We start from the raw sequence: 25,555 nt of genomic DNA, 5'->3' as shown, positions 1-25,555 counted from the left end.
CTTTGCACATACACCATTTGTGCATAATATATGATTGAGTTTCTATAATTGTGTTGTTTTAGCCATTTTTATCATGGTATCAGAGCTAGATATGAACCTGTGTTGTCCATCTGAGGAGCGCTGCCTACCTGGGGAGCAACTGCTTGAATACTCGCTGCTGCGTTAACTGCGTGGAGCTGCACCGGGGAGATAATTGATTCTGCGTACTACTGTTGTTGGAGCATGGTAAAGAGCTTTTCAATTGGTTGTTTGATTACTTGTTCGAGTTGCGCAGAACTGTGAGAGCATTGCTGGAAGGGGAATAACAGACCAGTATGTTGAGAAACCCGTGATGCGGTGAGGGTCGTTTGGTGATCGGAAAGGCGTGTGACGGTGCCTGCAGAAGAGTTGTGTGCTCTGGAAAAGGACTCACGGCGCCTCTGGATAGGCAGTCTTGGTTGGCTCTTGTCTTGGTCGAGAGTTGTGTAGTCATCGTCAGTGCTACTTGCTTTGTCGAGGAGCGCCGAGGAAGATAGCCGAGGAGCGTCGAGGGTTGTGGATTCCATTTGAGCAGTGTTTCTCTTATCGAATCTGAGAGCCTGAAATTGCGTGCTAACCACAGGTGTTCCTTCGTTGAATTGCATTAGCATGGCCTTCAATGTATCCTTTAGATGTGAACCTTTCAAAATTAGTTCTCTTCCATATATAGCAAACCCACTTTCGTGTGAGCGATCTCCATACTGGTGTTGCGGATTTGTGTGTGATCTGTCACCTGGAGAGACGATCCATGTGTTTAGAGTGGCAGCCTGTGTGTTTTAAAGTGGACCATTGTTTGGTATTGCGATGAATAGCTCGATGGCTTTTGATGGATACCTGTAAGCGTGTTGGTTGTGTATTGTAGAGGTCTTGTGAGAGTGTGGAGACTAGTTCGAGCGGCCAACGACCGTGGCGTGAGCGGCCCATTTTGTTCTGGCTTGAGGAGGCCGTGTTTGGTGCATTTTCCGGGATTTATTAAACTCTTTTAAAATAACCAGCAGTTCAACTATGTGTCTGATGCCAATACTTAAAGATCAAGTAGCAGTAAGGCTCAATATGGATGGTTGTCCAGATAGTATGGCAGTTGCGGATCTAGGGAAGGATCCCTCATTAGTGGTAGACATGGAAGTGGTTTCCTAATGAGGTTATGCGACAGATTGGGATGTTGTCCAGTAATTGACTTCGGGAGGTCCTTGATTCGGGAGTTGAGGAAGGGAACTCGGGAATCCAACTTGCCAACTACACCTTTTCGAGGGTTATGAGGCAACTTGATGGAGCATCTACTGATAAGCTTGATTATTTTGTTATTTTCATGTAATGTAATCATTAAGGGGGGATGTTGGAGTTAATGCTTACATTCCATATTTAAGAAGTTGGTTTGTGATGGTTGAGAAATTCTCTCAACCTCTCTATCTAATTTAGGAATAAGTTGGATCTCAAAAACTCTATTTAATAGAGTAATCTGAATGTAAATCTGTGTGTGAGTGTCTTTGCACATACACCATTTGTGCATAATATATGATTGAGTTTCTATAATTGTGTTGTTTTAGCCATTTTTATCATACTAGACAAAAAGGAGACACTACTCTAGAAAGAAGTCATTGTGCAAGTCAAGGTATAGTGGAGAAACTTTGGAGTAATTGAGGCAATATGGGAATTGAAGGATACCATGAGAATGACATATTTGTTTTATTTTCAACTGAAAAGTAATGATTGTGACTAGTATAACAATAGAAATGGTGTTCCATTAAGGGGTTGGGGATTGTAACGCCTCATTTTGATCCCTAATATTAATATAATTATTTATTTATTATTTCTTGTATCGGAATTTATGTGCCATCATTATAAGAAGCTAAATTGGATAGCTCAGAGACAAGGTGAATGCAATTATTTTCTCGTTAATGAAATATGTTAAGTAGATGACAAGGACTATGAGCACCGACACAAACTATGATAGCATGAGTGGGAAATGGTGAGGGGGGGTGTGGGAGTTAATCTTGCCTACAATTTCTCGAAAAGCCTCATTGAAGATATGAACCAAAGCTTTGTGCCAAAATTTAAATTTGAAAATGTTTTCTCACCTTTTTCCTCTAACCTAAATCTCATTGAATGAAGAACTTGGTAGTTAAAGCAACCAACTGCGACAATTATGGAGGTTGGATGGTGGTTGAAGAGTTCTTTTAGATTTCAATGAGTAAAATGAGCAAGTACACATCTTTAATTTCAAGAGTTGAACCATGAATTGTGTGGGAGAATGGGAAAAAGTCATTTAATGTTTCGTTCATACATAGACAATAAGGGAATGCACGAGTTCCTAGAGAAGTAAATCCATGAGCAAAGAACTGTCATTCTTGAGTGGAATGATTATTGTGACATTCTGGGAAATGAGAACTTGATTAGTTGCCCAAATTCATCCAAAAAAGTGCAATTCATGATTTGATTCAGTGCTTGTGTGTTTTAGGCTTGCAGAGCCCAATTTTTGTTTTCTAAATTCTTGTAGAGGACTTATGGAACCTAACTAAGCTAAGGGGTTTACGATTGATGTGTGCTAAGAAAGCATCAAAGGAAAGGAGCAAGAAAAATATTAAGAGACTATGGAGCAATGAAGGGATTTCCTCCTTTCCTTTGGAATCCAGCTAAGAGACATTTGGAGATCATGGGGACCCCAAGCTCAGTAAGGAAGAGGAGTTCTCTACTACCTCATGTTGGTGAGGGACAGTTGCCTTCACCTAGCCAAATTCCTGAGAATTTGAAAAGCTCCTCTTGTAGTATCATGGCTCAACTAGCAGGGGTTCAACTATAGAGATATGATGTGCAACGAGACCTATGGTTGGGTGGAAAAAAATAATTCCTAGTTCAATCGAAAATGTTACATTAGAGATAAGTGTCCCTACTTGTGTTAATGAAATTCATGTAATTATGCTTTCATGGTTAGATCTATTGAAATTGCCAGATGCATCTCAGTTGGTTGGTGGGCATGATGGCAATTATATGATGAAATGGTAATGAGATTTTCAAATTTATAATGTTGCATGTGTGATACCTACTATGTGTACATCCCTTGTTGGGGTTGGGCTAAATGTTCCCTTCTCCTGGAACCTTTGTGGGTGTGCCTAGTTGAGAGACATCCTCCAGATGTTTTAGGTAATAGTGATGGAGTGTTGGTAGACCATTTAGTCTTTCCTATATTGGGTTAAATCTATAAGGAAGACTAAGCCTAATCTCATTGTTCTTAAAACACCTAAAATAAAACTTAAAGCTATTTACTTTTGGAATATATATCTCTTTTGAATACTCAAGTTTGAATGTCAGTATTGGACTATCAACCCCTTAACTTACCTTAGTCTCCATTCTTAGACTAAAGAAATTATGGACAACTTTGTTTGATTGAAGGGGTCTTCCAGGTATAATTTAACGTGTTCCCCTTATTGCTAAATATATTGTTGTAAGAGAAATACTGAGTCTAAAATATCCCTTACCATCTATATAAAGGAGGTTAGCTTTACACACACAGAAACAAAAATAAATAAAAAAATGTATGTATTACATTTCTTCTCGCGAGATACAAGCTATTCCTGAGCATGAGGAGCCCACTAATTATTAGAGGTAAATAAACATTCCTTTCTCATGCTCTTTTTCCATAAAAAGGCTTCTAATTGCCATAATGTTGGTTTTTGCATTATTAGTGGATTTCACTTTTGAGACCTGTGCTTGTTAGTAATGAAATCAATTGGTATTTGGTTTGATATATAGATATGAGCAAGGTGAAGTCTTGTGAGCTTGGTTTAATGAGGCCTTAAAATCGTTGTTCAGGAGTTTGTATCCACAAGCTCCCTTTAACCTCTCCGAAATGCTTGGAAATTTAATCCTTTTTATAAATCAAATTCTTCAAATACATGGAGACACTCTATTTGAAACTTGTTTCGAAAATTCCATTCCAACTTTCTTGTAAGAAATATGGACATCCACTTCCAACAACTTGAAAATTTTCATTTCTAGCCATCTTCATTTGAGACCAATGAGACACATAAAAAGGGAATGGAACAATACCATTCAATGATAAATTTTAGCACTTCGATATAGCTTTGCTGTGAAATTATGAAAACATTTTTAATATTACTCTTGAATGATGAATTCTTTACCGTAAAATTATGAAAAATGGTTTTCTGCTATCTAAAATTTTGAAATGAAACTTGCATATTACCAAATGGTGTAAAAGCAAGATGGTTTCCCTCTCATGTATATCATTCTCGATTATTGAACTCTTAAAAATGAATTTCCAATTCTTCTACTATGTTCGATCTCTTCCCATTTTTATTACTTTGAATCAGAGAAAAACCTCCATAACCATTACAACTGGTGGAACCCAGATCTTAATACTTTCTATAAAGAAGTAAAAATGAAAACCCTCAATTCCATGCAATGAAAATCCCATGGTATCACTGCACAATGACCCTTTAAATGCCATGGAATAAATAGGGGTTCCCCAATGCATATACTAGTGGATTTCCAAGTCTCTACCATCGGCACTTTGCCAAAAATGCCCTCACCAACGCCTTGCCACCGATGACCTTCGCGTCAGTGTTTCGACCGCTGCGTTTTGACCGAACCTCAACGTGTGAGTCTCCTCATGTCGGTGTTTTGGTTGAGTGTCTTTGCGTCGGCGTTGCAGGTGTTTAGAGAAGCACGTATCTGTTGCTTCATGCATTCTACTTCGACGTGTCTCTGTTGTTGCTAGTTTCGAAGAAGGTGGCTACCTAGTTTGACAAATTTGAATCCTTATGAGTGGTTATCAAGAGGCAAGATTTTTAGAGGCATGGCTAAGAATCTTGCCTCCGGATTATTACAAAGTCGTTATCATGAGGCAAGATTTTTAGAGGCATGGCTAAGAATCTTGCCTCGTGATTATTATAAAGTGGTTATCACGAGGCAATTGTTAGAGAGTGCTTAGTGGTGAAGCGCCACTAGATAGTTCACCATTTTGTTTGTTTAGAAATATTTGTCACTAGAGCGAGTAAATTCTTCCTTTTGCTATAGAGTGTTGTAACATTATGGACCAAGAAAATTGTCATAAAGTGAGTGCATTAAATGAATACAATTACAAGTTAAAAAAAAATAACATGCTACAATTACAAACTTAAGAAACAAAAGATGGGAAGCATTGGTAATCTTTATATTATCAATGAAAATGCTTGGGCGTTGAGATATACACTTGGGGAGAATGATATTGAGCGGGTTAGCTCTCACACTATCTTTGGGATGGTTCTCTCTCTTTCTCGCTCTCTCTCTCAAGTAAATAAGTGTTTGTTAATATATGGGTTGTTAAAATGAATGCACAATGCCTCAATTCATAGGACCTCTTATACCCCTTCTCCAAAACTTGAAGAGATAAATCCCAATAAATTGTCCTAGAAGAAATAAGAAAAAACACTACATAATTTCACTGATATTCATTTTTAACTTGTAAACTTTGGGGCCTGGATGAAAGAAGCAATCAATTCCTATATTTGTCTTTTGTGCCTTACAAAACTTTTTGACATTACATCAAGAACTAGTAAATTTACATGTGTAACAATCCTATCCAAGAGGTCTTCGCACATTGTTATAGAGGCTTTAAATACAATTATGTAATCTTTAAGGATGATGAGAATTGCAATAGATTCCATTTCTCAATGCTAAAGTGCTAGAATATGCTTAGTAGTGTCAAAATACAAATGGTCCCACTTTCTCCACAATATAATGATTGGCCTCAAATTAGGCACTTCAATGCTCATATTTCTTAATGGCAATAACTAGAATATACAATGTGTTTCTAGATTTCACTGAGCAAGCCTTCACACAATAATGAAAGTTGTTAGAATCTCCCATGATTGCAAGGCAACAAGCACATTGTTCCATGTTGGTGCCCATGAGCTTCCACAAAACTGTCACAATTCCCTTGACCAAACCTTGATGAATTCCCCCTTGAGGAGGAAGAAAACCTAGGAGTTAAATTTGCCTTGGGATCAAATGAAAATTCTAATGAGAAATCCCTTACATATTAGTTGGAAATAAATGTATCCTTGTATCCACCCAAAAGATTGCTATAAGATCCAAGCATGAGAGAATGACCTTAGTCCATAGCTCTCATAAATACCTAGCCATGAATAATCACATGCAAGTACAAGATCTTGTGATTCCTCTCTTGTAAATTTGTTAACCTTGGGGAAGCCACTAATGTGATACACCTAATTAGAGGGGGTGATCACTTGAATTATGAGTTGACATATATGAAGAAGGTTGCAAAGGGCCATTGCTCACCATGCTTTGGATGCACTCTAGTATCATATCTGAGGAAATTCAATGACAACTATTTATGACACTTTGAGCAAAGGATTGAAGGATGGCACCATAAATAATGCAATTATTAAACACTTAAGACAAGATTGTAAGTCGCCAATCAATTGATATCCTATTTACATGTCAATAGGGGCTTGGTTGGTTGGTAAAGTCAGGTGTTAAGATTCTCCACATAAAAGTTCAAATCCCCTCAAAGACAAATTCCCTCATTGTGGGTGAACTTTACCTCTTATGCAAGCCACTTCATACAATTAGAGCCAAGAGCAAGTTCACACAAACACACACATATATATGGCACCATCAACATGGAAGCATGATCCTACCAAACAACATCCTTCATGATCAAAGAACATATCAATCAATTAACGTTTTTCTTTATAACATTCAAATCCCTCGAAAACAAACTTACCTTTAATAAATCACTTTACTTTTATAAACAATGTATTTTGTACAATTAAAAATAAATAACATGCGTGTGTATATATATATAAACAAACAAACAAGGACTCAAAAGCATGGTCCCAACAACAACATTGTGTAAAGTCAAAGAACATGACATATGAGAACAACACTTTGAAAGTAGTGATTTCATTATACATCCAAAAAGAACATTTTATGGAATAATGAACTATGTACTTTACATCAATCTCTTAGCTATGTTGTGTCCCTAAAACCATTAATTTGTTAACGCCATATTGTACATTGGGGTTAAACATGTGACTAGGGCTTTGACTTGGCCCAAGACTGGGAAATTAGGGTCAAGAATAATCACAGAGAGGCCTCTCGGGCCTCATTTCTAAGTGTACATCTGTTTTATAGCTTGCATTATTATTGCAGTCAAGCTAATATAATTTTGGTGGTAGTCGTTGATATCAAAGTTTCTCATATATTTTAACGAAAATATTTGTGGGATCCTCACAAAAAAATCCTGAGTTTATCCTCCCTTTTCTATCGTTAGAGGCTTACTTATATTCCATGTTGTGTTGTGTGCCTAAATAATCTTGTATGCAAAGGCATATGCCAATGCAACAAGCATCTTACATTAATATAATCACATTTCTAATCCATTTTCAATTGCCTTTGTTTCAGCAACTTTTCCCTTTTCACTTCCTTTTTTCCATTACACGGTCTTCACCCCATTGTGTCCGACCCCGTGTTCGAACCCATTGATGTAAGAGTGGAAGATTTTTACATCATGGTTTAAATGTTTTTATGTTTTCATTTTTTCCTTCGCATGTTTTCTAATAAATTGTTTGAAATTGGGTCAAAAATTGTTGAAATGACAGTTTAGTTGTTAAATATGTAAAACTTTGTTTTCGAAATTTTTCAATCTATTTATGCATTCAGAAATACATTTTTAAATAACATAAAATAACAATCTCATCCAGAATAATATCACTATCCACCAATAAAACAAAATAATAAATAAAAAGAAATACATTTTAAATAACATAAAATAACAATCTCATCCAGAATAATATCACTACCCACCAATAAAACAAAATAATAAATAAAAACAAGAGAATTTTACTTCACCAAATTTCACAAATATAATTCCCATCAATCTTTTCCCTCAAAGAAAACATATTCTATAAATTTACGATTACAATTTACGATTTCAATTTTCCCATGATATGGGAAAACTATCAAGAATGGTACCATGATATTCACAGCTGAAGCCAATTGCTCGACCAACTACTTAATGTGATCAAAATGCACAATGATCAATGCTATATTGATGCCGCAACTAACACCTACTGCCAGCTTCTTTATGTGATCTAAATGCACAATGATCAATGCTTCTTCTACCATCTCAAAATAGTTATATTGATGACGCAACTAACACCTACTGCCAACTTGAATAGGTTCATAATGATTTGTCTACTGAGTTCTCTCACCAGTCTACTTCCAATCAACTGCATTTGTACTAGGGTCTCTATCCTCTGCCATCACCAACTACAGTTCTTTCTTTAAATAAATTGACTCCAGTATGATCTTCCACATGACAAAATCCTCTCCTTACATCTGCTCCACCACTTTAAGCTCTATTATTGCAATCACTATGGGGTTTCTCTGGTTAACTATACACTTCTCAGAGACCTGCCCACCACTAGGCAACTAAAGAGATGGTAGTTTAGAAGCTCTAAAACAATTTTGTTGTGCCAAGACTTCAACAAACGAAGCCCACATATACAAAAGAAATTAAAACTCAAATCCAATTAACGATTGCAGTTTACTGAGAACTTTTGGGGCCTTTTGGCCAGAATTCCATTACATAATTTTTGGGGGAGATCCTAATGTTTTGTTGTTTAAACGATGTATTTGAATATTTTTGGGGGAGATCCTAATGTTTTGTTGTTTAAACGATGTATTTGAATATAGAAAAGGATTTGGCGACGTTGTAAATTCAACGACTTAAAATTATAATGTTCTCAAATTTACCAAATTTCAAATAAAATTCCACCAGAAAATCTAAAGTCACCTCATTAAACCACTGCATATTGAGATATTCCAAATATAATTAAATGACCATAAATATTCTTTCTATCATTAACACAGGATTAAACAGTTACATTAAGGGCCTCATTAAACCACTGCATATTGATATATTCCAAATATAATTAAATGACCATAAATATTCTTTCTATTATTGACATAGGATTAAACAGTTACATTAAAGGAACATCTGTCTCTCTAACAATAACTATTAGTAGGCATGCACATTTATAGCGCAACTCTAAACATCCCATGCTTTTGTTTTTTCTGGGGTATATTTTCTGATAAGTTGTTTAAAATTTGGCCAAAAATTGTTGGAATGGTATATTTAAGTTGTTAAATCTGTAAAAACTGAATGACTTAAAAAACATTGTAAGGCTCTGAATTCATTTATGTGTTTAAAAATGTATTTTAAATAACAAAAAAACAAATTTTCCAAAAAAAAGTATCAGCAGATTCCAGAGAAAAAAAAAAAAAAAAACACAACCAATAAACCTCACCTAAATTTATAAATCATATGCAACTATCTTGATGGCCACATATGTGGTATATTAATGATGACGGCCTAACATGGTATATTAATTCCATGTGGTATGTTAATGATGACAGCCTAACATGGTAATTCATTCCATGTTTAATGATAACTACCTAACAACCTGACTCTGATATTTGGCTAACAACCCAACAAATGAGAGAGAGAGATAATTGTCGGTCTATCCCACTAATCATTGTCTATAGATTATCATGTCAACTCGCACCGTTAACAACTTCTCTAACATGTCCATGTTGGTGCCTCTAGTTAATCTCCATGTTGCCAGTTACATCAACTTGTAAATACCAGACACAAGAATTTGGGGATTTGCCCTCTCAGCAAGGTTTCAACTCAAAATTCAACTAATCAGTGATCGTGTCAACTCGCACCATTAACAACTTCTCTAACATGTCCATGTTGGTGCCACTAGTTAACCTCCATGTTAAAGTTGCCACTTAATTATATTTGGAATACCAGACACATGAATTTGCGGATTTTCCATCTCAGCAAGCTTTCAACTCAAAGAATTTTGAGGCGGTTTTTCCCTTTTCTATATGCATTTAATCAAGCAACCTCTAAGGACAACCCTTCTCTAAAAAATCCAATGCTGCCTCAGAATATCTAAGACAACCGTAAAAAGTGGGAAATGTTGCAACTTTAATATCCAACAAAATGGACTCCAAAGATTTGATTGTGTGAGATACATGTTAGGAGGAAATTAACCATGATAAGTGAGCAATAAACACGAATGAATAATGTAGTTCACCGTGCCTAGTGGAGAAGAAAAGCTTTGTTTAAGGATATGAAAGTCGCATCATCATAAGTACAAGCAAACTTACCATGGGTAAGTGAAGTCTGTTAATGTCAATTTAAAGTAAATACATCAAACAAACTTGATTCAAAAGAAGTGAATGAATCCAATCATGAAACCCAAGATGTAAACTAGAGTGCTTTCATTATCAAAAGGTTTATTTTTCCTTCCATTTGAACACAAAAAAGGCAAACAGGTTGCACTTGTACATACTCGAACTGTACTCGCCATCCTTGAATCACAGGAAACCACCTTGTTACAATTCACAAGCATAGCATGTCACACCCATTTTGACTCTAGTATGGCATTAACAAGATTCATCCAGCCATCTTGAACCTGGCTTGGTTTAAAATAAATGTGTGCGAAATCTCTAAAAATTAAAATTGAGATTATCTATGTACAATGTCAAAGATAATTCAGAAATGCACCTTTCCATACCCCGTTTCAGCTTTCTATATTCCAATAAATGACCTTTTGATTTTAGAAGGATTGGATCAAGGACTTGAAAATAATGCTTCAAAAATCATGTTTTACGAGGTTTGACAAATAACAGAGATTCCTCAACTACTAGTCTATTGTGACTATTGCTTTTAAGAACTAGTTTCCCATTAATTATACTTGATCCAAAAATTCTCCAGATGAAACACAGAAACTGTAAAGACTTGACTATCTGTACAAAAATTCCATGTGTTTTCTTGGGTTCTACATTGCACTGTCATCTATCTGTGCAAGATCTGCTACAGCCAACTTACTGTGCAATAAATTTTATTGCAGTATTCAACTTCTGTGCAAAATCAGTTTGCTACAGCGAGAGTAAAAACACAGGGCCCAAATAAGGTCAACAAAACCATGGATAGCCGAGAAAGTGCATTTGATTTACATACGGAACAGATTCATTAACTAATCTTCCATCAATGACAAATGGATTCATTTACTAATCTGCCATCAATAAAATACTGCAGGCATACAGTATGATAAGAGAAATGGAAATATGCATCCATACAATCAATTAACACACATTCAAAACTGGAGATGGATCAATATTTCTCTACATCTAATATCCTTTCCAAAATCCATTCATAATGTCAACAGAAGATGCATTGAACCTACATGAGCTGTCTCTCCTCAAAGAATCACTTTTAAAATTATATTCTGTAAATCTTCCACTTTCACACTCTTCACCCTACTCCCTTGATGAAGCAACCTGGCATACCACAAAAATATACTGTCCTCAAATGTATCACTTTTAAAATCATGATGTAAATCCTCCACTTTAACCCCCTTCATGTTACTCCTTTGATGAACCAACCTAGCCTTCAGTAGTCTTCTATTAATTTACAGTTTGAAAGCAGTCGTTAATTTGAACCTAGTCTTTTGTGGTCTTTTTGGTCTTTTGAGAAATACCAGAAGCATTTCTCAAAAGTACCCGGAGTTGAAAGCAAACTTTCATTCGAACTAAGTAATCTATAGTATTCTACTAAGTAATGATTAAAACTCATACGCAAAAAAAAGATATTACATTATTATTTAATGAGCATGCACATGAAAAACCAAGATCTAATTTGACTATACTATTTTTTTGGACAGGACGAGTCTAAAACAGAAAGTTTACAAGGTCAATAACCATGTAAAATAAAGTAAAATAAATATCACGTAAGTGCAAAATCGCATGTCTTGTAAGATTCTCAGCATCTCAAGCCTTGAGACTTTTGGGATTGATATCATTGTATGAGGGTTCTTCTGGATACTGTTTTTAATTCTGGACCACACTAGTATTGTCCATCATCAGGATTATTACACTTAATCTTGATGATGAACGACACTGGTTTGGTCTTAAACGTCAAATTAAAAACAGATGTAATGAATCTGGTAGAACCCTCTTACAAAGATTCTGAGCAGTTGAAAAAAGACACAAGTCCATTTAACTGATTGGCATTCAGACACTCCTTTTGATGTCCGCCGAATGAAGACATTATGCTATTAAAATTCAAGCATGCTGCAACAGAGAAATAGAAAGTTCAACTTCTGGAACATACTGTTTATCACATAATATTTACAGAAATTCAAAGTTGAACAAACTATTATAAGCATTCTTCTTGACAGAATAGCAGAACAAGACACAGCCATTTCCATATTTGCAGTCAAGCTGCTCATACTTTTCAAACTCAATAGACTCAACAGACTCAAGCAGCAACTCCCCTTCTGTAGTCCATATATTGATCAGATTCAATTATTAGTCCTGTTACATAAATCATTGCCAGAGATCAATATCCATCTTCTCTGCCAAAATGCCAACATTAAAATACATGAATGGAAGACTAGTTTAAATAAAGAAAAAACAAAATACATTATTTGAAGAATCATCTAGTACAGTGGCAGTAATCAAGAAATCCAAGTCAATATAAATATGGCACTAAAAATCTTCCTTGTTTACAGATAAATTTTTGCCATCCTCCACTCGAACAAAATCCACAAATAGAAGACACAATAACTAGCCATTGATTGACACTAAGAAACCTCTTAAACTACAGATTTTTTCAAACAATCTCCACGCACAGGACTTGCTTAGATTCAAATTACAGTGAGCACTTCCTAGCGGCACATAAGTAGTAGCTTCTGCACTTGAAAATTAAAAATACCTTATATCCATATGTCTCACGCCTTAATGAAATGGATGATTGGAGTAAATTCAGCTCCTACAAACAAAACTATCAGTGCTGAACTTCACGTGCATTCTTGGAGAGTGCTCAACTGGGATAAATCTTTTGTAGCAGCATGCTTCAGCTCATTAGTTTCAGACTCTTTGAGTGAAATAACAGTTTCAAAAGCTCCAACCAGAGCCTTTACTTTGCTTTTCCTGGTATGAGCCAGCTTATTCACTGTTTCTTCTATAACATGATTCAACATAAACTCTTCTGATCCCTTCCTTCCTTGTACATCCTGGTGCCTTAGAACTACGTTCTCTGGCTGTGGATTTGAAACAGATTGGTCAATGTTTCTTCCTCTTCTAAATCTTCTTCTCACGAAAGCCTGATCTTCCTCTTTGACAGGCAGCTCTTGACCTCTTCTGAACCTTAGTTTCTCCGCACCCTGATCACCCTCTTCACCAGCCACCATTTGATGCTCTTTTCTAACCCTGGCAGATTCTCCTTGTTCATCATGTGATCCACTTTCAGAATATTCACTATATTCAGAGTATTCAGAATCCTGTTCATCAAATTCTTGATCATCATAATCCATGGCAAAATTTTCCCCATATGGTTCAAGATCACCACTCCACTCAGCAACATATTCATCAGAGGCCACGCTTTCACGAGCTATAGGAATCATAATTCCATCATTGGAATGCTCTTTAACAGAATGGTCATCTTCATAATCATTATGCTTCATCAAAACATGTTCGTGCTCCTTGTCACTTGAATCACCAGCACTCAGAGATTGTTCATAAAACTGATGAGCATCTTCACCTACATTTGCCAATATTTGATTATCATTGCCCGATTCTTCTGTACCGCTGCCACATACGTCCAATGTTCCAACTTCATTAGGCTTTTCTTCTTGTGGAACAGAGGATGTGGTTGACCTAACTGATGTTGGAGAATCAGATTTAGCTGTCTTCTTCTCTGTCTTCTTTAAGAGATGCTCTCTCGTCTTTAAGGCCGCCTTCTTGTTCGGCTGTGGCATTGCTGTTTTAGCCGTCCCTTTAGCAATGCCAGCAGGCTTGGGCGATGGAGTAATTGTTTTAGCATTTCCATGGCCATTGCCAGAAGGCTTGGACGGTGGAGTCATGATTTTAGCATTACCAGCAGGCTTGGCAGATCTGGACGATATTGTTGGCGGAGTAATTGAAAGCTTTGGTTTCCTGTCTGAAGAAGATATTGTTGGCGGAGTAATTGATAGCTTTGGTTTCCTGTCTGAAGAAGATTTAGCCGGCACATCTTTTGATTTTTCAGGTGTGGACTTGACCATTTTAACCTGAGACGGTACAGTATTACCAATGGTCTTCCCCCTTGGAGAAATTTTGGAAGAATTACTAACTGAAGAAGAAGCAGACCTATCTAGAGAATTATTACTCTGAATGCTTTTAGGGGACTTGTAAATCTTGGGGACTGCAGATTTTGAGGGCGTCAGACTTGTCTTGTTTGAAACTCTAGCATGAGTATGAGTGTTCTTAGAGGCATCCGACGAATGAAAATGTGCGTTCGCTCCATATTTACATGCATCATGACAGGAACTGGTAGATGGCCTGAGATAATGTGGGATGTGTTTGGAGGCCTCATCCCTTGAGACGGGACTTTTAAGCTCTTTGGCAGAACTATTAGCAACCTTTGATCCTTTCTCCACATTATTAGAAAGCTTCTGAATACCAGGTTTATGACCTGTGAACATAGCCTTCTGAGGAGTCTTTGCAGCAGTAACAGGCTTGTTCATCTGATCTTCGGGATCGCCTCCAACTGGGGATCTTTCAATTGCTTTCTCCTCTCCAGAGGACTTTTCAGTCATTGAGTTGCCAGGCCCAGTAACATTGGCATCATCTATTTCCTCTTTGATTGTCATTTCAAGAATAAAAATCACAAAAAGTACTCAATCTCTATATAGGACAAAACAACTTGTTCTCACCAGTACAAAATTCAACAAAGGCAACTGTTACCGATGTAGTTTCCTGATCTGTAATAAAAGGCTCCCTTCAAATGTATGTATCAATCCTGCAAAATGCAAATGTGTAACGAGTTAAAAAATGCCCCATCGCGGAATTCAAAAAATCTAATCAAATGATACTAAAAACCTCAGATCCACCAACACTTGTGTCTTCGGCAGATCGAATTAAATAAAAATGCAACCTTTATCAACTCTAGTCAACATAAATTTTAAATGCAAACTTTATCGACTCTAGTCAAGATAAATTTCCTCCCGAGCCACTACCCAATAAGGAATAATCCAGATGTTCATCTGAACAGCCAGGTGCTTTTCCAATCTATGGATCCATCAAAAACAAACCAGAATCTTCAATGAGCTTCTCATTGGTCTGAATCCAAATCGATCTGCTCTTCCAATAGCGAGAAACTAAAATATTTGTTATCAACTACCCAATTTCATTCACTCCCTAAGGCAACAGATGACTTCTTGCCCGTTTATTTCAACCTAATCAGACAGCAGATTCATAGCCACCATCTGATCCACAGCTCCACAAAAGCAAAAGGTTATTGATTTCAATTAAATGCCCTTCACACCATTTTAGGGTTCAATCATCCCATGTGAACAAACAACCAGAAGAGAATGTAATGCTAATATAGGCTCCCACCCTACTAAACGTATTCAACAAGTTTTACAGGAATGGATTGCTTTAAACAGATGCACAATAGCATTAAGATTAAAGAACATGAGAACTCGAATAGTTTAAGATATATCACCCATGTAATCCGAGCTACTGATCCAAAACATGCATAACAGTAATAGAAAAGGAAGATGAAGACATAAATGATGTTTTTGCCTGGCAATATTCAGACCATTATCTAATAATTGCCACATAAAACAACCGCCTTGCTTTACCTACAAGCAAAGCAATTCGCTCAGTGGTTGACAAAAGGGGATTTCTTGAAAAGCGCCTCAAATTCAATTGCCCGCATAAAATTTCAATACAAAGATGATCCAACAATCTGTAAACAACGATTGCCCGCTTGAAATTTGAAGCCCAAAATGGTCTTAACGACCCAAATCAGATAACCCTTATAACAGTTCAATCCAAATATCCAAAAAACACCACAGAGATGATTTCCGCGTCAAAATTCATTACAGAGCTAATCAGACCACAGAAAAAACAATTGCCCGCATCAGATTTGAAGGCAAAGAAGGTCTAAACAGCACAAATCAGATGAACCACAGAGCATTTCAATCCAAAAAACAGACCATAGGGTCGAGATATAATTACCCAGGGATGGATTGATTAGCACATTCCAAATACAGAACAAACTTTAACAGGCACAGCCCAAATTATTTAGTGGGTACATGGGCTAAATCTAGGGTCAAATTAAATCAAACACTGCGCCCAAAAAATTAGGAAAACAACTCACCTACAGAGGACAGGACAGGAGTGCGGATTCAGTAGTTCAACCGTAAAATCATTCCATGACAGATATATCAATTTATCGTTCAGGGGAGGGCTCTAATCCTCTTCAATTTCTACTCCGTTCTCTTCAATGGAGGCACGCAACTGCCCAATAAGACAAACACTCGCGAGCAGGGTAAACAAAAGTGGACGGTCGCTAAATCACAGCCCTAAAAATAAATCTACCATGTCTACCCCACTATTAATTAAAAGACTGTTCGGCCATTAAAAAAATGATGTCGTGGAGTTTTATTTCGTTTTGCGGGTTTTCCGTTCAACAGAATCGTCGCAACATCAATTATTGACCGCATCGAAAATACCAAAGAGCACAGAGATTTACACATGCGATTAAATGGCATCACAAAGGTCGGTCTGGATTCCCGTCAATTAACGCGAAATAAGACGTTAGAACGTACCTGTAAAATGACCGAAATGGGTAAACTTGGCTGTCACAGATTCCTCTTCTCTGTTTCCGGGAACTTTCAATTCGCTGGTGGGAGATTTGGAATGGTATGAGGCAAGATTTTATAAGTAAAAATTAATATGGATCATTGTAACAAACAGGAAAATAAATTATATATTTTATTGTAAACAACGTTAATTATGCGTATTATTTTGGGAAGAAAATTCAACGTGTTGCGTAAGTAATGTTTAGTCTTAATAAATCAAGATAAAATAAAATTATTAAATATTATAGTTTGACTGGTTTAGGGGTTAAGCGTGTGTTTTTAGAATTATTTTTCTAACTGTGAAGGAAGTGAAATGGGTAGATTTTACTAAATTACGCAATCGCCATGTTATTCACAAATCTAGGTATATTTGATTAAATTAGGTAATTATTTTGTTATTCACAATTTTTTTATGGAGTTGTTTTAGTGTGATTTGAGGTGAAATTTCGATTTGTGTTATCTAAATTAGTTTTTTGACTCGATATATGGGTTCAACATCCTGAAAAATTTATAGGGCATTTCGATTGTGCTCGGTTACCCATCAAGTTTGTGATTTCAATAAATTCCTCCAGATTTTAGAGAAAATAAACCAGAAAAACTTCCAAAAAATCTCATTAAAAACAACTCGAATTTTTATGAAAAAATTTATATATTAATATATAAGAATAGCAAAATAAATTAATATTTTAATGCAATTAAATTTATATAGATATATATATTATTTATATAAAAATTAACTCTTTTAAATATCTATTTTAGTTGTCCACATCTTTTTGGATTGAGTGTGGATTGATGGTGAATAGGTATTGTTAGGACACTCCTTGTCATAAGTCATGGTTCAATTACCCAAAAAAACCTAAATAATAATTTCTTAAGTCATGGTTCAATTACCCAAAAAAACCTAAATAATAATTTCTTAATAAGTTAGCTTACCCAAAAAAAAAACTAAATATAATGATTAAATGCTTTCACCCAATTTTCACCCTCCAAAAAAATAGTTTATTATCTCTTTCACCCAAATTTCACTCAAAATACTTCAAAAAAAAACATTTAATTCAACCTTTTTAACAAAAAAAATGCATGTAAGACTTTGCTCACCAAAGGTAGTTCACTTGGCAATCCAATGTTATGTAAAGTTATGTGGGTGATGAAATACCCATGTCCAATTCCCCCAACTCATTAGCCCTTTGTTATTTATGGGGGCACCTGAGTTATACCTAGGGGTTATAATGGTAGTAGTTGGAATGGACCCATGTCATGCGAATATGAGCCAATTGTTGATTCCTCTAGTATATAAAAAAATAACAAAGCATATAATACTCCATGTTAATTGGGTTTATCTTGGGTGGTTGGTAAATATGATTGTTATCCTCCCCATTGAAGTTCAATTTTTGCAAATGAAATAATGAGTTTTGTTGTGGCTTTTTAGCTTTATTAAGAAATTTAAGTGTTTGGATATATAAATTTTTCTTTAGCTAAAAAAAAATTATATTTTTAATAAAGTAGTCCAACTCTTCTACATTTTGGTTTTTCATTAGAATTCAACAATAATTTTTTTTACGAAATCCTGGCTTTTTTTTGTTATTTAAAATGTGTTTTTGAATGCATAAATGGATTTGACACCAACTATTTCTACATTTTGGTTTTTCATTAGAATTCAACAATAATTTATTTTACGAAATCATGGTTTTCCGTTATTTAAAAAGTGTTTTTGAATGCATAAATGGATTCGACACCTTGAAACCCCTTGTATCACTCTGATTATGTAGATTTTGTAGCTTAAAGTGTGATTCCAATGAATCTTTACCGAATTTTGGGCAAAATCGAATGGAAAATCTACCCAAAAAAGCCAAAATGTAGAAGATTTAGACTATAGCATAGTTAATATTGATATTGTATAACTCAATACTAGCAAGAACTTGTAACATAACACATTTAGGGTTTCATTGAAGAAGATGTGTAGCCTTATGGCCTTATCACTATGAGTCAATATTAATCATTCTACTATTTAGATATATAAGAATTTTTTTATATACCATGGTGAATTGGTAAGTTGTTGGAGTAATCTCGACAAAGCCCGGGATAAAACCTTCTAGCCACCACTATAACACCAAGAGTATAACTAACAACCTACAGCCGAGATATACCGATGACTTATTACTTAGCAAAAATTGAGAAGTCACGACGCCACTAGAGCGGACTCTATCCCAAGGGACACCTACTCTTTGAGCTTTATCACAATGGACCAACACATACCTCTATATTAATTGAATCTCGGTGAAAAGGACAACAAATTATTTTCCAACCACTAGAGCTAAACCCACAAAACTAAATTATAAGATTTTAAAGAGAAATACCAAAGTGTGATAAGGGATAATATCTAATTTGATGTATGGGTTAAGGTTAGATGTTACAAGCCACATAACTTTATTGATATACTTTCATCAATGATAATATTGGATAATGGTTTTCTTATAATAGTGACTTTCTTATCAATATTATTTACATTAAAATTATTTTTGTAACTTTGGCATAGGATCTCAAACCACTTTTAATGAGTTAAGAGCTTCACTTCCTTGAATGTAAAGAAATAATTTTAATGGCCCAAAATCTTAGATGTAAGGAAATATGTTAATGACACAAAATCTAGAGGCATTTGGTGAGAGAGAAACTCTACACCCTTAAGAAGCACTAATGGGTAAGGAAACAGGTTAATGACACAAAACTTAAAAACATTTAACAAGAGAAAACCTCTACCCCTTAAAAACCACCAATAAGTTACTTTAAATAAAATAAGTTTTTGGAATAATGATATTGAATTAACTTCCATTCACAAATAACAACTCATAATAGTTGTCATTTAAATTTGTTTTGGGTGATTAAAAAGAATAATGGTTTCCTTCACCATCAAAATTCAATTCCCACATTCAATTTCTAGAGTAACATATTAAGCTCATATTAAATATATTGTTATAATAATTTCAAGTCATCTCATCTTACCTTTACCTTTTAATTAAAGACAATTTTATTATTAAAAAAAAAACTCATATTAATTATCTTCACTATCCATTAACAACTAAATTAATATAATTATTTCCCTATATATGAAAATATTTAACAATCAGTTTTAATATATTTTATTACAAGAAATTTTAATATATTTTATTACATGAAATTTATAAGATCGAGATCTAAGTCGAAATTTTGGGAAGTGTCTCCATCGTGGGAGGTGTGTCTATCATGATCTCTATATTCGGGACGTGTCGTGATTGTTTATTGTATCTTTCTCTGCCTCTTAAATAGGGTGTCATAAAATGTGTTTGTCTTTGTGTTATTTTTTTAAATATATAAATTTATTAAATTATATAAAATATAATTGTATATTTTTATTATTTTAAAATATAGGTTTTTATTTTTTTTAAATAATTGGTATTTTAAATATTAAAATTTATATTTTATATAATATTTATAAAAAAAATTATAATAACTAATTAGCAACTGTTTAATAATAAAATGTAAGTAATTATAATAACTAATTAGGAAATGATTTAATGATAAGATTTAAGTTATAAATTTTCCCCGATAAAGGTGGTAACAAATAATTTAATTTTGAGGCTTATAGGGAGGTATTTAATTCCTCCTCCATGCAATATTAGTATGATGAAATGCGTCATGGATGACTCTACTAGTGAGCAGGAGCTAAAAGTTCTAGAGAGTTTCATGAGTATATTTGGTGGTTGTTTGACTACGATTTCCTGTTGTTGGTTTTAGGGGATGGGCGGTAAGGTTGTTGTGAGGAATTCATCTTCAAGTGTATAGGGTGGCTCTCTATCTCAACCATCCCTTGCCTTTTGCTTAGCGAATTCCAAATTGTTCAGTGATTCCAATGAGTATGGTGTCACTTTCATCTTGGTGGTGGAATTGAGTGTAATTGTTTGGGACCTAGGTTTAGAGTGGCTTGTCTAGGCAAAGTCCAAGCTTTGGTGGTTTGGGTGTGTTGGTCCACTCCAAGCAGGGCAGGTTGCACACACATTAGTTCTCGTGGTTCTTGGCAGCTCCATCTCACGGGTAATTTTTTCCATCTTGGTTGTTTTTATAGTTTAGGAGTTTTTTGTTGGATGGTCTAGTAGCATTTTTCTTGAGAAACTTCTCGGGTTCTTGGGGTTAGTTGGAGGGGTCGTCAGAGGTGGCAGCAGCCTCTCAATGGTGTGTGGTACTCTTCTCATTTCCAATTCATCTCAAGTATTTCAATGGAGAGGTGGCTCTAATGCCTTAAGCTAGCTTTTTCAGATAGAGGGGTTAGGGTGTATCCTGTCATTTACGGTTGAAGGGTGGGCGCATATTTGGCTATGGGAGTTTGGTGTTGGCCATTATGAGCCCCGCCCTGTCTAGAGGTTGGAAAGTGGGTAGTTTTGTCTCGGTGGCATTTCCTTTGGCTCACTTGGAGTTTACTGTATCGGTGTTCTTTCGGGGGAGGTTTCTTGGGCTACTCTCATTTGTCGACATTTTTCTAGTGTGTGTCCTTCCCGGAATTGCATGGCAAGTTAGCTAGGGGCCAATGCAACATCAACGTGGACATGCCCCTTGGGGTGCTGGTCTTTGGGGTTGGGGCACAGTCCACCAAGTGGAATTTAGGGATATTGGTAAGGAGATAAATCAACAACCCGCCAATTCACAAGGGAGAGTTGATTTACCTCCTCCGTTTGAATCGCTAGAATCTCATATTTGGCAAGTTACATTACTAGTGGAGCAATTAGCTCGATATAGACACGACGACAACAATGAGGTTATAACATTCATGAATGACCTTCAGCGCAAGTGGCACAGGCTAAACAAGTTGGTCTCTCTCCATTGTGGCCAAAAACGGAGTGAGGAAAGGCAGGACCAACTGGAAGGTAGATTGGCTTATATGGAGGCTCACATTCATGAGGCCTTTCATCCTCCTTAGCCTCCTGGTAATGGACTGGATGCTCCAGATCCGGGTAATGTAGTTGCTCAAGGATGACAGTGTAGGAATTTACAGGGTAAGTTCCTCAGAAAGAACACCAAAAGGACACCGCTCACAACCAGATCTCAAATCAATACACCAGTATTTTTGACGTGGTTAAAACCCTCAAAGTGCAAGGAGGGAAACAGTCCACGGCCTGTCCCAACGTGGGTACTACAGGCAATTTATTAATCAAAGAATGAAAATTTACATAAGCTTCTCTCATGCACGGATTACCCGAACAATGACCCTCCATGCGCTTTAAATAGAACTCATGGACCAATCGGGTGTCAAGCCACGGATCAAGTGTCGGTAATACCGAGGTGAGAGTGAACCGTCGGATCACTACATATCGTGACCGTCGGATTGTAAGTTACAAAATGTACAACGGTAAAGAAACACACTTTACCTAACTCTAACCTAACTCTATACTAGACCAAGTTGAACTTAACTATATCCTATGTGTCGGAATATCCTAACATCCCCCCTTAAGAACAACTTGGGATAGGATTGAAGGATTTACAAATATGACACAATAGGAGAAGGAAGGAGGCACTAGAGCCTATCCCCCCTTAGTGACAACTTCCTGAACTCCAAGCATATATCGAAGTTTAGTGAACTTCGCCTCTGTGAGAGCCTTTGTGAAGATGTCTGCAACCTGATCATCTGTTGGACAATATTACACTTCAATAACATGGTCATGAATGAGCTTTCTGATGAAGTGCATGTGTAGTTCAATGTGTTTGCTGCGCTGATGCTGGACTGGATCTTTGCATAGCTGAATGGCACTTTGATTATCACACCAAAGTGTGGTTGGATGCTGCTGCTCAAAGCCAAACTCTGATAGGATCTGACGAAGCCACAAGGCTTCCTTACTAGCTTCCACGGCACCACGATACTCTGCTTCTGCTGACGAAAGAGAAATGGCAGCCTGTTTCTTACAAGCCCATGTAATAGGTCCTGAACCAAGAGTGAAGACATAACCGGCAGTAGACTTCCGATCATCAGGGTCACCAGCCCAATCAGAATCAGTGAAACCAACTAACAGAGGAGCTGCTTTGGCACTGTAATGAATCCCAAACTGTACTGTACCTCGAACATAACGAAGTATTCTTTTAGCTGCTTTCCAATGACTTTCACGGGGGTTTTGCATAAAACGAGCAACAAGGCCAACAGCAAAGGAAAGATCAGGACGAGTATGGGTTAAATACAAGAGTTTTCCGACAAGTTGACGGTATAAGGTAGCATCAACTTCAGGAGAAGTACAAGAGACTGAAAGTTTGACTCCAGACTGAAAGGGAGAAGGGGCTGGCTTACAGTCTTCCATGTGAAAATGACGAAGAATATCACAAGCATACTTGGACTGGGAAAGGAAAATACCCTCCTGGGATTGCAAGACTTGAAGACCGAGAAAATAGTGTAAGTGTCCTAAGTCTGTCATTTCAAATTTCTTTTTAAGGTTGGACTTCACATGGTTTATAAGGTTGGGATCACTACCAGTAAGAATAAGATCATCAACATAAAGAACAAGGATGATAAGAGAGTTGCCCACTTTCTTGGTGTAGACAGTATTGTCAGAATGACACCTAGAAAAGCCAGATTCTAAAAGAAAGCTATCCATTTTGGCATACCAAGCCCGAGGAGCTTGCTTGAGGCCATAAAGGGATTTCTTAAGTCGACAAACAAGGTGGAGTCTGTTTGTATGAAGCCAATGGGTTGTTCCATATAGATTTCTTCCTGCAAGTCCCCATGCAAGAAGGCAGATTTAACATCCATCTGATGGACTTCCCATTTTAAAGAGGCAGCAAGGGAAAGAACAAGGCGGATAGAGTTCATTTTGGCAACAGGGGAGAAGGTTTCAGTGTAGTCAATGCCTTCAACCTGTGAAAAGCCCTTAGCAACGAGACGAGCTTTATGTTTATTAACTTTCCCATCTGGTCCATACTTGGTTCTGTAAACCCATTTACATCTAACAAGTTTGCGTCCCTTTGGTAGAGGAACAAGATCCCATGTATCATTTGTCATCAATGAATGATATTCTTCATTCATAGCTGCTTCCCAATGTGGATGGCCTGAAGCTTCTACAAAAGTGTCAGGATCATGATTTACTGGGCTTGAGCCAGTAAAGAAGAGGCTCTTTCAAACTGAGAACGTGTACGTCGCTGATCTGTAGGATCATCGGCAAGATCACTTGCTGCATCCCGAGTAGCACGGACCCATCGTGGAAGTTGAGGATCCTGAGAAGGTGGGGGAGGATTGTCATCCTCGCTTTCATCATCTGAAGAAGAAATGTTTTCAAAGGTAGAAGAGATAGGAAGAGGTGGCACATCCGCCGGACTAGGCTCGCAGGCCGATTTATTTTCATCAAACTTTACATCTCTTCTAATGATAACATTTTTGGACTTAAATGGAATAAGTCTATATCCTTTTACATCTTCAGAATATCCAACAAAAGTACATTTCTCACTCTTAGGTTCTAAAGCTTTATGCTTTTCATCTGGAATATGGGCCCATGCTTCACTTCCAAACACACGAAAGTGACTTACATCTGGTTTAATGGAACTCCAAGCTTCTTCTGGAGTGATATTCTCTAGAACCTTAGTAGGAGTGCGATTGATTATATAATTTGCACAATTAATTGCTTCGGCCCAAAAACTAAGACTGAGTCCTTTAGATTGCAGCATACAATTAGCCATTTCCTTTAAGGTGCGATTTTTCCTTTCAGCTACACCATTTTGTTGTGGAGTGTATGGAACAGTATGTTGCATTTGAATTCCATTTTCGGTGCAAAAGTTGATGAATGTGTTTTTAACATATTCTCCACCATTATCAGTTCTTAGCTTAAGAATTTGATGTCCAGATTGTTTTTCAACAAAGGCTTTGAAGGCCAAAAAGGTGTTAAATACTTCGCTCTTGAGTTTTAAGAAGTATACCCAAGTGCGTCTGGAGAAATCATCAATGAAAGTTAAGAAGTACTTGCAGCCAGAGAATGAAGCAACAGGAAGAGGACCACATAAATCACTGTGCACAAGCTGTAAAGGGGCTGAGGCGTGCCAAGAGGCACGTTTGTCAAAACTGTCCCGATGATGTTTTCCGAGTACACATCCGGAACAAACACCATCTCTGCAAGATACCATAGGAAGACCTGTCACCATATTTTCTTTACATAGATGCTGAAAGGAGCGATAGTTTAAGTGACCAAATCGCTCATGCCAAAGTTTGCTCACTTCATCATTATGAGCAACAAATACTGAGGGAAGATTTGATGACCCAAAGTTGTGAAACTTATACAACCTTTTGGAATCATCAGCAAGACCAGTAGCTAGAATCTGTTTAGGATCTTTTAGATCCTTGATTACAACATCATGAGGTGAAAATTCAACAATTTTACCTTCACCTGAATGAGTTATCTGATAGACAGATAGAAGGTTGCAGGATAAGGTTGGAACACATAATACATCATTAAACTGACCATTGTCTAGATGAACAGTTCCAGTCCCTACAACATTAAGAGATCTATCATCACCAACATATATATTTTTGGTGTTACAATCATTTAAAGAAGAAAACATGGCTTGGTTTTTGGCCATGTGACAAGAGGCTCCAGAATCAATGAGCCACTCATGAGAATGAGAAGAAGAAGAAGATACATTTAATGCATAACCAGACTGAGATGATTGACAATGACATGCAGAAAGTGCCATTCCGGAAGTTGAAGTTGAAGTAGGCTCCACATGGATGTTATGTTTCTTCATTGCGGCTTCCAAGGCTTCCATCTTCTTAAAGCATTTAGATTCTAAGTGGCCATCTCGATTACAAA

General features: G+C 36.5%; 1 protein-coding gene across 2 annotated transcripts; it reads right to left on the bottom strand.

The window, feature by feature from the left end:
• Positions 1-12,140: 12,140 nt before the first annotated feature.
• Positions 12,141-16,586, bottom strand: LOC149184758 (uncharacterized). 2 transcript variants are annotated; one of them, XR_016257318.1, is made up of 3 exons: positions 16,265-16,586; positions 12,833-14,899; positions 12,141-12,432 (listed from the first exon to the last, which is right to left on the bottom strand). XR_016257318.1 is itself a non-coding variant. In XM_089417689.1 (2 exons), exon 2 carries the CDS (start codon positions 14,748-14,750, stop codon positions 12,918-12,920), a length of 1,833 nt encoding a protein of 610 aa, XP_089273815.1. In that variant the 5' UTR covers positions 14,751-14,899; positions 16,265-16,586; the 3' UTR covers positions 12,832-12,917. The 2 variants fall into 2 exon arrangements, 1 of the variants encoding a protein (XP_089273815.1); XM_089417689.1 differs by lacking the exon at positions 12,141-12,432 and having other exon boundaries at positions 12,832-14,899.
• Between the last annotated feature and the right edge of the window lie 8,969 nt (positions 16,587-25,555).

The sequence above is a fragment of the Pinus tabuliformis genome, chromosome 3_2 (genome assembly GCF_031772625.1).
Source record: "Pinus tabuliformis cultivar Carrire ecotype Pingquan chromosome 3_2, CPIR1, whole genome shotgun sequence".
Taxonomy (NCBI): Eukaryota; Viridiplantae; Streptophyta; class Pinopsida; order Pinales; family Pinaceae; genus Pinus; species Pinus tabuliformis.
This window is presented reverse-complemented; position numbering and strand designations above follow the sequence as displayed.

Bases quoted from the DNA above. Each gene is read 5' to 3' on its own strand.
- LOC149184758 (XM_089417689.1), bottom strand. From the start codon at position 14,750: ATGACAATCAAAGAGGAAATAGATGATGCCAATGTTACTGGGCCTGGC.